The sequence below is a fragment of the Oryza glaberrima genome, chromosome 5, assembly GCF_000147395.1.
Source record: "Oryza glaberrima chromosome 5, OglaRS2, whole genome shotgun sequence".
Taxonomy (NCBI): domain Eukaryota; kingdom Viridiplantae; phylum Streptophyta; class Magnoliopsida; order Poales; family Poaceae; genus Oryza; species Oryza glaberrima.
In genome coordinates this window covers 1871857-1887561 of record NC_068330.1, presented here as the reverse complement: position 1 = coordinate 1887561, position 15705 = coordinate 1871857, and the positions used below count along the sequence as shown (strand labels likewise).

The window sequence follows — 15705 nt, the reverse complement described above, 5'->3', positions numbered from 1 at the left end:
TCATTGATTAATTATCCAGTGACTCTCAAGTCACTGTTGACAAAATTGTGTTTGCTTTAGCAAATTGGCTTGCTCTCTTAAGATTATCTTTGCTCAGCTGATTCTTGTTTCTCGATTAAATCCAATCATTAGGTTTCAAAAAAAGATTAAATCCAATCATCAGGTTCTTTTCTTATATGGGGGGAAACTTTGGAGGCAAGAACAAGAACAAAGCATCACAACTATGCCAATGAATATCCATATCATCATCATCATCATCATCTGCTTCATATCATATGAACATTCATTCATACAACTCGTTGCATTTACATTTGCACATCTTTGTATGATCTTATCTATCTATGTATACATGACATATTTGTGTTCATCAAATTTTTCTTCTTCTGCTGCTGCTGCTGGATGACAAGAGCTGGAGCCTGCACAAGCTACAGTTACACCAGTCTCTTGCTCCTCTCACAGATTCAGCAACAAACCATGATCTTTTCATCCATGGCGTCTGCTAGCTCTGCTACGAAATGGCAGCAGCAGAAACATGGAGGGCGACGAGGGAGGCGTAAGCTCCATCCTTGATGCCGATCAATGCATCATGCTTCCCCTTCTCGATGATCATCCCGTTCTTCACCACCGCGATCATGTCTGCGCCCTGAATTGTGGACAGCCGGTGTGCCACGATCACCGTGGTCCTGTTCATCATCACCCGGTCCAGCGCGTCTTGGACGACGCGCTCCGATTCTGCGTCGAGCGCGCTCGTGGCTTCATCGAGAAGGAGGATCTTGGGATCCTTGACAATGGCGCGGGCGATCGCGATGCGTTGCTTCTGCCCTCCGGATAGCTGAGCTCCACGCTCCCCGACCATGGTTTCATATCCCTGCATTTTTTTCAGGTAACACATTTTCTGTCAGAAACATGAACACAATGTCTGAATGAATGAGGGTGAGCTGGTTGGGACGGGAATTTGAATTTCACCTGATGCAATGAGCTGATGAACTTGTGCGCATTCGCCAATTGCGCGGAGGATACGATGTCTGATTCTGTCGCATCCCCTTCCTTCCCATACGCGATGTTTGCGCGAATCGTGTCATTGAACAGAGCTGGTTCTTGACTCACTAGACCCATCTGTTGCCTTAGCCACCTTAGCTGAAACTTTTGAATGTCCACTCCATCTAGAAGTATATGGCCTGCATCCGGATCATAGAACCTCTGAAGCAATGATATCGCTGTCGATTTCCCGCTACCGCTCTCTCCGACAAGAGCAACAGTCTGCCAGATAAAAACATTAGGTTTAGTTTCAGATACCTTTATAGTGTTTGTTAATAGGTTAATAGTCTGAAATTAGGGAGTTTGGTACCTTTCCAGATTGAATTGTTAAGCACAGGTCTTCAAAGATCTGAACATCTGGTCGTGTAGGATATCTGAAGCTCACATGCTGGAACTCGATATCGCCTCTTAGTGGTTCTAAGCTCACTCCAGCATCATCACTTGGATCAATCCTAGATTTACGGTCTACGATGGCGAATATAGAAGATACAGCTGATTTTGCCTTGGAAGAATCTGATGTGAGGTTGCTAGTGTGTGACACCCCAATTGCTGCCATTGTGAGAGCAAGAAACACCTGCAATAAGATGCCCAAGATATGATATCTTTCACTTTGAAATTATATTTAACTAAGCCTAAGCATTGCATCATTTATAACAAACTAGCCACCTTGAAGTTTAAATCTCAATGACCCTTTGAAAAATCTATATTCAACTAGCATATTGACGTGCAAATCTTCAACTAGCATATTGACATGCAAGTGCCTAAAAAGTTTAAAAGTTTGAGTCTGTAAATATCTTGTAGTGAACACTGCACATACCCTGAAAACGTTAGGAAATGTTGTTTTCCTGTCCTCGACAAGCCGAGCACCGGCATAGAAGCTGGCTGCATAGACTCCAAACAGCAGGAAGATGGAAACACCGAAACCGATACCGCTTATTATCGCCGTCCTGATTCCTGTTCTTAGTGGTCCTTCACATTTCATCTTGTACAAATCCATTACCTTCTCTTCAGCTGAAAATGAGGCTACTGTCCTTATGCTGCTCACTGCATCATTTGCCACTTGGCTTGCCTCTTCATACATCATCTACAGTAATAATTGAGAATCAATGTCAGTGTTGACAAACTATCTAAATTTGAGTATCCAAGGCAAAAGAATTTGAAGATACAAGATTTGCTAAAAGATTGACTGAAACAAAAGAATTTGGTGTTTCAACATTTTTATGGTTACCTTTGCATCTGCACTGAATCCCTGAATAAACTTCATCTGGATCCATCCGTTGACGCCGATGAGTGGTATCAACGCCAAGATGATCAGAGATAGCTCCCAGTTTGATATAAAAGCAATCAACAAACCAGCAACTAATGTTGCTAAATTCTGCACAACCAGTTGAAGTGCATCACCCACAAGCCCCCTAATTTTTGCTGCATCGGCCGATAGCCTTGCTCCGATTGATCCACTTGAGTTTTCTGGATGATCAAACCATTCAATCTCCATATTTACAACCTTCTCAAAAGTCATCAGTCTGATCCTTCTGATCAACCTACACCCAGCCACTGAAAAAAGGTATGAGCCAATAGGAAGTGACAAGAAGTACACTGCCCCAAACACTAAGAACATCGATGACCAAAACTCAGCATCCTTCTTTAGCACTTGTGGGGGCTCATAAAATGCTTTGATCACATTGGATAAAAGTATCGCAAAGATTGGGAAGATAACTCCACTGACAGCAGAAGCAACAGAACCAAGCAGAAGCACTGGGATCTCTGGTTTGTTAAGCGCTGCGAGGCGACTGAGAGGCACTTCCTGTGGTGTTTCTTCAGCTATCTTCTTTGGTGAACCACCCTGGACATCAATTTCTAGAGGAGTAGCAGATACTGAGAATGAGTGATTGTTACTGTTGTCCCTAGATGATCTCTGAGGAGTCGACTGGTACGAAAACGATTGTTTGCCCGAGCGAATCCCAGAATCACTCTTCTTGCCTGACTTGTTCTGGTAATTTGCATCCTCAGAATCATGACTGTTTTCCTGTAAGCGTATCAATTGGCTATACGCTCCATCTGGATCGCTTATGAGCTCATGGTGTGAACCTAGTGATGTGGAAATGTTTGAGGCAATGAGAATTTGGTGCATATAAAATATGAAATAGGATAAATGTCTACTTTCATTAGCAAATATCAATGCTTGAGAAGATACCTTTTTCAACTATTGATCCTTGATGGATGACAGCAATAGTATCAGCATTCCTGACAGTGGTCAAACGGTGAGCGACTATGACGGTGGTCCGGTTTGACATGACCCTGTCAAGAGCCTCCTGCACAATCCTTTCGGATTCGGTGTCCAAAGCGCTGGTTGCTTCATCCAGTAGTAGAATCCTTGGATCTTTCAGAATTGCTCTGGCAATGGCAATTCTTTGCTTCTGCCCACCAGATAATTGTGTTCCATGTTCACCAACCAAAGTAGCAAAACCCTGTGACATGTTGTGACCTACAGATGCTCAATATATGATACAGAATATATAGTTCAAGCTTCTCTTAATAGCTAAAATTCTTCTATATGTAGCCATTTCTAGTTTTCAACACAATTTATGCAGTTATTGATGTACTATTTACAAGTTCAAGGGGTTAACAGTCCACTGACCTGGGGCATTTTATCAATGAATTTGGAGGCATTAGCAAGCTCAGCTGCAGCTCTAATTTCCTGATTTGTAGCATTATCCCTGCCATAAGCTATGTTATCTCTAATGCTAGCAGCAAACAAGACTGGCTCCTGGCTCACAAGGCCAATTTTACTTCTGATCCACCTTAGCTGCAACTCCTTGAGATTCACTCCATCAATTAGAACTTCACCGAGCTGAGGGTCGTAAAACCGCTCGATTAAGCTGATGACTGTTGATTTTCCACTCCCACTCTGTCCAACCAATGCAACAGTTGTTCCACTCTGTATGGCAAGCGAGAACCCTCTGAATATTTGCTCATCGGGCCTTGTCGGGTACGAAAAGTAAACGTTTCTGAACTCGATATCCCCCTGAATGTCATCTAGCTTCCTACCTGTGGCGCTGTACGCATCGATCTCTGGCTCCCTGTTGATTGTCTCAAACATCTTGTATGCCGCAGCCTGCCCTCCCGCGAATGCTTTCATGCTTGGTGATGCCTGACCTAGAGCTCTAGTGAATGTGATAGTAAAGTTTCAGCTTCAGGAAGTAATAAATAGTTTATGCCTGTTAGTTTAATTGAAAAAAAATACCATATGTAATCATGGTAAAAGTTGATTGGCATAATGAGACTGTAGTAGAAAATTCAGTGACCATTGCAAACTCAAACACTAAAATTATCTGATGAGGTTCTTTCTGAAGGAAAAGGAGATGAGAAGAAGCATCTTTTTTTAATAAAAGAAGACTATGAAAATACAATCGGCGTAAATCCAAAAGCATATATTACTTTGGTTGAATGAGATAATTCAACTTTTATGACAGTGAATTGGTACAATGTTGACACCAAAAAGACAAAGTGGATATTCACACTTAGCTTGCTGCTGCTACAAATGAACAGACCATACGTGCACAGTTGGTTTAGCAGGTTGCTCACGAAACACAAGTGCTTATCACTGTCAACACAGCAGCTAACTTAGCTTCTTTGCCTAACATGTCTAAATCACCACAAAATCCAAATTATCCCAATGTGTAGTAAGACCCCACTTTATCAATCACCAAATAACTAACTGAATCTTTCTCTAATGATATATTTTTTTTCAATCCTAAAAAGTTTCATACTCTTATTATCCTTCTGACAAGACTATTTGTCAATCATACTTGTCATGATATTCATTTTTTTTTCAATCCTAAAAACTTCCATACTCTTAATATCCTTGACAAGATTATTTGTCAATCATACTTCTGTCATGATATTCATTTTGTTTCAATACTAAAAACTTTCATGCTCTTAAATTTGCTACAAACTTAGTATTCTTTCTGAAGAATTGATCAAGAAGCTCGCGGGGCGGTGAAACTTACAGCGAGCCGGTGAGCACGGCGAAGATGACATTCATGACCTGAGCTCCGGTGTATCCCTTCTCCAGAATCAGCTTGGCACCGTACCAAATCCCCAATGAGTAGCCACAGAAGAGGAGCACCATCACCGTGCCCATGCCCACGCCGGCGGCGAGCCCCTCCCTGACGCCGGAGCTGTACGTTCTCTTCAGTGACCTGCTGTACTTCGCCACCGCCTGCTTCTCGCCGGTGAACGACGCAACCTGTGTTGAGCCGGGTGTTCAGGGCCATGGCGGCGCGGAGAAATGGATGGTAGCTGAGGTGTTCGACGGAATGTTTTTACTGTTCTGATGGAGCCGATGGTCTGCTCGACGACGACGGAGGCGTCGGCGTAGGCGGCCTGGCCGAGCGACGCCATCCTGGCGACGACATTGGACATGACGGCGCCGGAGAGGACGAGCGGCGGGATGGTGGCGAGCATGACGAGGGTGAGGAGCCACCCCTGCGCGAACGCCACGCCGAAGCCGCCCAGGAACGTGACGAGGAGCTGGACGAACTTGCCCACCTTCTCCCCCATGGCGTCCTGGATCAGCACCGTGTCGCCGGACATCCTGCCCACCACCTCGCCGGTGTTGGTGTGCTTGTCGAAGAAGGCGACCTCCTGCCGGAGTATCGTCCTCAGGTACAGACTCCGTATCCGCGCCGCCTGCCGCTCGCCGGTGATCATCCAGCACGCCACCTCTGATGAAGAACACGATCGATCACGGTGAGCTTGTCGCTGCGAGCGAGATTGCGAGTCAAGTGGTGGCGCGGCGCGGCGCACTTACGGATGAACGACGCGGCGGCCGAGGCGACGGCGAGGTAGATGAACTGGAGCGACACCTCGGAGACGCGCGCCACGACGTCGCCGCCCGCGGCGCCGCCGAAGGCGTCGATGAGGCCGCCGAACAGCACGGTCATGAACGGCAGCGCGGCGCCGTTCGCCACCGCGCCCAGCGTCCCGAGCAGCATCAGCGCCGCGTCCGTGCCGTCCGCGAACGCGAACAGCCGGTGGAACGCCACGCTCCCCCCGCCACCATTCTTCCCCGTCGTTCCAGCCACCGCCTCGCCGCCGCCGCCGCCGGACGACGACGACGACGCATTCACCCCGAACGCCCTGCTCGACTCCGACATGCTCTGCAAACCCAAGATTCGCAACACCAAACTACAATCCACCATCCATTGCAAAGAACTCAGAAAAGCACAAGCAAACCACGATTCTTGATCGATCTCCACCACCAATGCCTCTCAAAGAAAGCACCAATCAATCAAAGAACAACGAGGTGGATCAATCAAGAGATGAGCTAAAGACGAAGGAGAGATGGGGATTGCGATTTGCGAGGAGAAGCTAAAGAGAAAGGTGCAGAGTTAAAAAGCAAAGCACACTGGCACCTTTGCTCAGCTACCCGACACTGTCCGAATTTCTTGCTTGCTTAATATCATAATAATATAATTGGAGAAATACAAAAGTTTGATATAAATAAATAGATAAATAAAGGTGGGGAAAATTCCAGGACATTTCACATGGTTTTTCATCCTCTGCCATCACATTTCTCTGGTTGCTTGCCGTCTGCTGCTGTACAGGTTTATGAAAGCTTTTTAGTATTTTACAATTTTTGTTTTATGTATGACCATTATCGGTCGACTAGATCTGGTTAATTTACGAGTACTAGAATTAATTGTATTGCTGAAATATGTGAATCACATTATCTGGACGACTGGACAAGTGTAATGGTATGGATATATACAAGGATATACCTCTAGCATTGTAATCACTCTCCTTATACAAATGTGGTTTTTCAATAAGATCGGCATTAATTGTTTGCTTGTTATATTAAATCGGAGCCAAATTTTCTACGTTTGAAACTTAATTTTAGAGTTGATTTTAGGTTTTTTTTATCATCGTCTATTTTTGAGACTTAAACTTTAAACCGCTAATAACAAGGATATAAAAGTTTCACAAAAAATAATTTTGTTTGCTTCTTTCTTTTTTCTTTAGCTTATTAGGTTGTTTCCTCTCGAGTCTAAACCTTTTGGTACCTGACTTATGCATGCAAACCAAATGAAATGAAACGACTTAAGCTGAATAAATAAATATAATATAATCCAGAAAAGCACGCAAAATTTATGAAAGTATCTATTTGCCAAATTACAAATAGAAAACAGTACTTTTTCCTTTCAATCGTTCATATCCTTTCTTTCATCTAACAAAAATACTTTACCACCACATGCAACTTAATATGAACGATATCAGGAAATTGTAGTTAACTTTTTTTACGTGGACATCAGACGTTAATCTTCACGTGAGAGTAGGTGTTGAAATATAGATGACGACGTTTGACGGCATCGAGGGGCTCGCTTTTGCTGTGGCGTAGGTCTTTGATTTGTTCAATTTTGTTTACATTTTAGCTATTTTAAAAAATATATTTTGCAAATAGGCCCCTAACAAACTTTGCTCGTTTTAAAAAATATATTTACAATTAGACCCCTGAAAAGTTTGTTGCAGATATGGACCTCTACCTCGACGTCAAGGACGTTGGCATCGAAGCGCAATGTCTCTGTACCAAATACTCTAAGCATCGAGTGTCTAGAATTGACGCAAATTAGTTTGTTGTTGCCTCTTTATTTAGGTTTTCTCCTATTGGTTTACTATTAATTTTAGAAAATTGATAGATCAATATATTCTAATTCATTCCGACTAATTTATTTTTATTTACAAATTCTTAATCTAGGATGAGGATGTAGGTTCCTCCCTCTTTCTCGTTCCCAGCCCCTATTGAGAAAAAAAAAATCATGTGTCCGTGCATAAATTTACAGATAGGGAGGAGCTAGGGACTCATATCCTCCTCTCAATTATAAATAAACTAGCATAAATAAATTAGGATACATTGATTTGTCATTTTTTTCAAAATTTGACCGTAAATCAATAGTATTTGGAAGAAAAAAAAAGTTGCTCTTAGGAGGTGTTCAGCGTCTATGATTAGCGCAAAGATCTGGTATCAGCACCAACATCTCTAGCATCGAGATAGGGATGCATATATCAGTAATTGCCCCATAAGTTTTTTATGAGGCCTAGTTTGAAAATATGTTTTTTAAAAAGGACCAAAACATAAAAAAATCCGGCTCTTGTTTGCTTGTGGTCAGGGTCAAGAACCCGTGGACCCCTACCGACCTCTGTCTTCAGCTGTCCATCGCCACACACTAGTCAAAGCATCACTTGCAGTTGTACTACTAGTAGTAGTATTCTGCAAGCAGCCACATCAGAATTAACTCCTAATCTAATCATCCACGAGTTATATTACTGGATAGATAGATAGGAGTAGATCAGGTCATCATCCAGGTCTTCCTCCTAACTGTTGTATTAATCATTCAATAACCACCTTGATTATGACTACTACTGGTTGCTTGTTAATAAGCCCTAGGAAAAGAATGAAGCAACCAGAAATATATTTATGTTAGCAGCAGTTTAAAAGGTAATATTGAAAAATGGATTATGATAAAATAAAACCCCTCTAAATTTAACTTTTAGAATTTAAATTTTGGTTGCGACCGATAAACTAACAAGTAAACGATGTGAGAGGCTACTTATTAGCCTACATCCAATGTTTCATTTACATATCCATTAACAGATTGACATTGGCTGTGTTTAGTTCACAGCAAAATTGAAAGTTTAGTTAAAATTGGAATGATGTGACAGAAAAGTTAGAAGTTTGTGTGTGTAGGAAAGTTTTGACGTGATGGAAAAGTTGGAAGTTTAAAAAATTATTTTAAAACTAAACACGGCCACTATCTATTTTCTGACAGAAACATGCTAATTAGGAAGAAGATGAGGGGAGGAAGACGACCGGCAAGGCCACCTCAGACCGTACTGTTCCAAGCATGTGAACAGTATTGGAATTGATTGGTGAACACAGGTTGGTAGTAATGTGATTGCAGTAATGTGATTGCAGTAAAGACCCTGTTGAAATGTTGGATTGTACACCAGCGATTAATTAGATATATAAATAGTTTTCTCTGGACATGGATGTTCTTCCCTGCTCAACTTCGTTGGTGTTCATACACTTACCTCTCACCACAGTTATGGTTGGATGGATGAATGTGCCCTGTTCATCATGGCCATTGCTTTCAATCATTTGTCCTTGGAGCTAGCTACTACTACATGCTTTCCCTCTACAATCCTCCGAGCTAGCTACCACTGGTATTTATTGTACTCTTTATCCCCTAGAATATACGTTAATTGTTCTTTTAAAAACAAAGTATAAACACATATGCTCATAACTTGCATACACTAACTCGTATAAATGCTCACACCTTAACCCTATGAGCACATCTGAAAGATTAATTGTATCGGTATAGTTTGAGATTGACAAAATTACCATGAGTGGCTCGCTGTCAACGTGTACGTCACCTACCATTGAAAAAATAATTAGTCGTAAATATGAGCACATGTGTTAAATTTGTTCCACTACCAAAAATCTAACCAGTTGTATTATGCTCATTTCACACAATATATGTTAATTATTGCCAATCCATATTATTGATGTTGCACAAAAAAATATTTGACAGGTCAGCTTCATTCTGCAGTGATAATATAGTTGCTAATCCTTTCCCTTTGGATGCAAGCACTTGGATAGAACTTTGCTGTGATGAGGCCAAACAAAAAGATCTGGCCTATGCAGGAATGGTCCTGTTCATCGATCTCTTTTTAGGGAAGAAATGTCTTGTGTCCTTTGAAGTGTGCCCTACAAAAAGATCATATACATGTTGCAGAGGACCAGCTTTCATTTGTGTGCACCATCTCTGCCTCTTCTATTAATTCCATGGAGTACATAATCATGAGCCGTTTGGCAATGTTCAGACAAGGATAATTATTTATCCTTGATATATATGTATAAAGTGAAAAGATTTGCTAGCACATATTTGGTACCAACCGGAAAAAAAAAACCCCTTCTTTCACATAGATGCAATGATGCACTAGCCATCTCCGGGTTTTACTCGGCAAAGGTTTCATCTTTTTTTGCTTCACTTTGATTTGATAATTAAATTAGGGAAGTAGCTATAGTTTCATTGTTTTCCATTTTCAATCCTCTTCTTTTGAGGGAGGAAAAGAGATCTAGAGAGAGCTAGAGTGAGGTGTGTTAGTACTTAACCACTCTTAACTTGTAGGTTTTGCTTTCGGCTGTAGTTTAGTACTCTACTAATAATAGTGCAGTGATCTTTTCTCCTTGAAAGTTGAATCATATGTGTGTACATATATATTGGTTATTTAGCTATCTGGCCGGCAGGGTTCTGTCCTGCAATAATTCGAGCCAGCTCGATCAAGAACTGCAGGGACCATCCAAGCATTGATGCAAGCTGCCCCCAACTATTCATTATTCATGTGGGATCAAATCTACTATAGAGATTGATTAGCTAACCTTTCATAATAATTTCCTAGATAGATTTATAGATAGTAGTTGCATGCAAGGAATGCCAACCATATGCAGTGCAGTACAAATTAAAAAAAACAATTTTGTATGATCGATGATGTACTATTATATTTATATGGTTTTTGTCGTGCATGCTGAATTGATGAATGAAATTAAACAAGTTTTAATTGGGTCACTCATAATTGATGACTTTTTGTTGGATATAGATTATCAGGTAGAACACATACAGAGAGGTACGTACGTGTTCCTTAAGTGATCTCTTAGAGTTTAGTTTGCATGATATGCATCATTGATGTGCACATAGAAATCAGGAAGAGATTGTCTAATTCTAAGCTGCCTGAAAATAATTTCAGTTAATCTTTTGGACGGTCAGGATCACATCGTGATTCATGCTGTGTAACTATAACTCTTTTCTTCTAATATATTGACGTGTAATCCTTTTACACGTTCGCGAAAAAACTTCGTGATTCATGCATAAATATTGAACCTTATCATCTCATCTCCTTTTCCCCTCCTCATGCACAACCATACATATGGGAGCTCGATTGAGCGTATCAAACTCATCGGCACTAACCCTAGCCTCGTCTGCTGACCAAAAGTTATCAATGGCGCCACACGTGAGGTCTACCTGACTAACTATTTGGAGGCCACACCATTCTCCCATGGCATGCGGGCGGATTTGCCGTCGATCACCGTGTCCTAACACCCACAGCCTCTGTCGCCCTACCCACCACCAATCTTCATCCTCATGACTCCAACGATGCTCTTGCCGCCTCACCGCCCACCACCAGTCCGATGGCCACTCAAGACCATCCCTGCCTCTAAGCTCTTGGGAACCCTCCCTTTCCACCCCAACCTCCGCCCCAAAACCTTAGTCTTTTTTGCCAAAGAAGAGGGCCTCATCGTCGCCGCGATGCCACCGATGAGTTGCTATCACCTCTGATCATCCCCTCCTCATTTTCGCCTCACTTCTAATTCCAGTGCTAGATTAGAGATGACTGAAATTCATTACAATTTCTGTCACAAATTAAACTACCAATTCCCATGTATAAATTCCATCCGCGTATATATTTGGATGGAATTTTGGATGATCGGAGCGAGATGATCGATTTAGTATAGTGTGACAGAAAAGTATTTAGGCTGCGTCCAGCACCTAGAGTTGGGAACCCACTCTCCACATTTTTCGCGCACACGCTTTTCAAACTGTTAAAGGTTTTTTTGGAAAAATTCTCTGCACAAAAGTTGCTTAAAAATCATATTAATTATTTTTTAAAAAACTAATATTTAATTAATCACACGCTAATGAACTGTTGTGTTTTTCGTGTGAAAGGGATTAGTTTCCATCCCTTATAGCCGAACATAGCCTTAGTAGAGAGATGACCCTATAATCCTAATTCCTTTGTAGGATAGCTCAATTGCATACTTGTAATCATGCGACAACTAACTGAGGCATGCAATTCCTCCTTGACTAATTAATTTACCCTTAATCTTCGTTAGAAAAAATTACCCTTAATCTTTTTACATGTTTGATCTGTTTATATATGTATATGCGCGTCATGTGGTTATGAGGGGGCGTGGTACGTGGTATGATTGTGCTTTTCTTGGTGACCGTGCAAAATGTGATGCATTATTGGCTGGAGAATATAATGATCACTTTCTATGAGCTGATAGATATTCCCTCCGTCTCATAATATAAGAATATTTTAAGTTTTTATTTGTATTATTTACCACTCGTCTTATTAAAAAAATTGTACAAATATAAAAAATAAAAAGTTGTGCTTAAAAATACTTTGAATAATAAAGTAAATCACAAATAAATAAATAATAATTTCAAAATTTTTTAATAAGACAAGTGATCAAACAGTGCAATAAAAACTCAAAATCCGGACGAAGAGAGGAGATAGATAGATAGATACGTGGTACATGAAAACAAGATAGAGTACTCCAGTAGATGCTACCTGCAGCCACGCCCATCTACTACTTGTAATTGTTACTACTCTAACTCGATTCTCCAACTGTTTCATCAGCTCGATCAGCGGCACGCATAATTACACCCTGCATATACTAACTAATCAAGCAAGAACGTTTGATTATATTAGCCATTACTTGCTCCACTACTAATCACTTGTCCCAAATGTGTAGTCCTACTGCATATATATGCCACCTATCGATTCAACTACCTCCATCCTAGAAAAGACATCAATTTTACCTATCTCACACATCAACTTTTCTCTGGACGCTGCACCGGAGACGAATTTTCACCAACGATCACTGCTTTCGTAGGGCGATTGCTTCATCTCCCAACTGCCACTTCAGCTGCCCCCTCGTTAAAGATGTTGAGCACCTCTTCCTACGCTGTCCCCGGGCAACCAGGAGTGTATTAGTTCACACCAAAATTAAAAGTGTTTGGTTGAAATTTGTGATGGAAAAATTGAAAGTTTGTGTGTATAGAAAAGTTTTGATGTGATGAAAAAGTTGGAAGTTTGAAGAAAAACTTTGGATCTAAACATGGCGCAGAGCGTGGGCATCTCAAGGCTACTACCGTCGCTTGAGGACCTCTGGCTTGTCCAGCCCCCAACTCAACTCACCTTCTCCGACCAGTGGCAGATCCAGAAAATCAATTCGTTAGTGTCATAACGGGTCTATCGGTGTCATAGTATACTAATTATGATTATATCATGATGTTATAATATATATATGGATAAATAGCTTTGCTATTGGTTTTACTGAAAGTGTCGTCTGACACTTATACTGCATACCCGCCCCTTTCCCCGGCGGATCTAGAGCACCATACTCCTCATGATAACCTGCAACATTTGGAAGTGCCGAAACAACAAAGCTTTCAATAACATGGACGAAACTGATCACCATCTCAGACAATGCTGCATTAATGATTTTCGCCTCTAGTCACATCGATGCTCCCCTTCGCCTCAAGCCACTCTTAATTAGTCTCTTGGGTTGACACTTCTTGTATAACTGTACTACCTCTGTCTTAAAATATTAGTCACTTTCAGTTTTTGTTTGTATAGTTTGATCATTCATCTTATTCAAAAAATTATGAAATTATTATTATTTTTGTTTGTGACTTGCATTATCATAAGTACTTTAAGTATCACTTATCTTTTTTTATATTTGCACTAATTATTTAAATAAGACAAATAGTCAAACGTTAAAAAAAAATTCAAAGCAACAATTAATTTGAAACGGAGGTAGTACAAAACTCCTTAAGCTCTACATTGTAAATTGTTTTTATCACGTTATTGATAAGGTTTACTCCGACGGTAAACGCATACCGTAGTTTCCCTCAAAATTAATGCAAAAGTGAAAAGACTATATTGCTCTTTACCTTTTTTTTCAAATTCTAATGTATTTGTTTTTCACTTTTAATTTTTAAGCTTAATGCTTTTCTTAAACTTTAATGTATTTGTTGTTCACTTTCAATTTTCAAGCTATAGTGCTTTAAAATGAAGTATTTGTGGGCAAATAAAGAAGTCAAAAAATAAGATATTTTAGAGACAGAAAGAGTACATGTGATTTTCTGTATGTGATAAGTAATCCCTCCAAAAAAAAACATTATTCAGATTTATTATACTAGATTATATCAAGCTAGGTTTCTGTACCCGTAAATTCTGTCGATATCTATCTTCGTAACTCCATCTTACTACTTCCGTGTTATGGCTGACAACTAGTCTATAATCATATTAGAATTTATAAGCTTGACAGATTAGTTGAGAGCTGAGCTTAGCCAGGCGCTTTTATTTTGCTGCGTCAGCATGCAAAGCATATGTTGTACCGAATTGATAAGTAGAAGCAGCCTGCACGTAACCATCATATACTCCCTTCGTTCTAAAATAAAAATATTTTTAAACTCTAACACGATATCCGAGATACTACTTTAACCAACAATATCTATAAAAGTAAGATGTTTTAAATAAAAAGTACATATTATGATAGTTTGTTTGATGATAAATCTAATAATATCAATTTTATATGATTGATTTTTTTAATTTTTTTACTATTAATAGTTAAATTAAAAATATTTAATTTCTCGCTATATTGAAAATATTTATATTTTAAGACGGAGGGAGTAGGTACAGGAGTACATGACCAAGACGGTGAAAGGAGCACCCTTTGACTAATTTCTGACTTGCTTTGTCTTCGTCATCAGTCATCGGGTACATGATTGATGCATACTACTCTCTTTCTCCCATAAAGAAACAACTCCTAACTTCTTAATACATGATTAAAGAAGAGAATAAAATACTAAAATACTCCTAATTAATAGCAAATTAGTATTGGTGGATAGGTAGGTAAGGGATATTGAAAGAATAAAAATTTTCAATTTACGAACCGAGAGTGAATGAGAAGGTAGAAGTTGATTTATTTTGGGACGGAAGAAGTATATGTACACGTAATGTCGTGTCAGAGACAGGTCTCTTGGATTATGCTACTGTATATAGTTCTTTTTCTCTTCTGAGTTTAAGGCCTTATTAATCCGTAAAAAAAATTTAGTCCCTATCATATCGAATATTTAAATACATGCATAAAGTATTAAATATAGGCTAATAAATAACTAATTACACAGATTACGACTACTTTGCGAAATGAATTTTTTAAGCCTAATTGTTACATGATTTGACAATGTGGTGCTACAGTAAACATATGCTAATGACGGATTAATTAGGCTTAATAAATTCGTCTCGCGGTTTACTGACGGATACTGTAATTAGTTTTTTTATTAGTGCGTGAACACCCCATGCGACACCCTTTATAATACCCAATATGATACGCCAAAACTTTACACCCCTGAATCTAAGGCCCCGTTTCTTTCAGCTTGGGATTATTATAATCCAGATTATTGGGAGTAAACTGAAAGAAACAAACAACTTATTAAAGTAGCTTATTATAATCTAGAGCCCAGCTTATTATAATCTGATAAGCTCATTTAGGTGAGCTTTTCCAGATTATTGGGTGAAAAATTACCCACCATGCCACCCCACTCTCTCTTTAGACTTGCAAACCCAATAATCTAGGCTCTAATAATCTAGGAAAGAAACAACTAACCGCTTATTTTACTACAGATTATAACAATCTAACTTATAGTAATCTGACTCAATAATCTAGATTATAATAATCCCAAGCTGAAAAAAACATGGCCTAAATACCCCCTTAGTCATCTTCATCGCCATCAGAGTCGAAGTCCAACCAATAAT

At 39.9% G+C, this 15705-nt stretch overlaps 1 protein-coding gene across 1 annotated transcript; it reads right to left on the bottom strand.

Annotated features, from left to right (window-relative positions):
• Nucleotides 1-236: 236 nt before the first annotated feature.
• On the bottom strand, nt 237-6466 carry LOC127773700 (ABC transporter B family member 21-like). The gene is made up of 10 exons (XM_052299836.1): nt 5852-6466; nt 5368-5765; nt 5049-5287; nt 3677-4202; nt 3233-3506; nt 2267-3126; nt 1856-2122; nt 1349-1612; nt 967-1260; nt 237-868 (listed from the first exon to the last, which is right to left on the bottom strand). The coding sequence occupies exons 1-10, from the start codon at nt 6240-6242 to the stop codon at nt 509-511; spliced, it is 3873 nt and encodes a 1290-aa protein (XP_052155796.1). The 5' UTR covers nt 6243-6466; the 3' UTR covers nt 237-508.
• Between the last annotated feature and the right edge of the window lie 9239 nt (nt 6467-15705).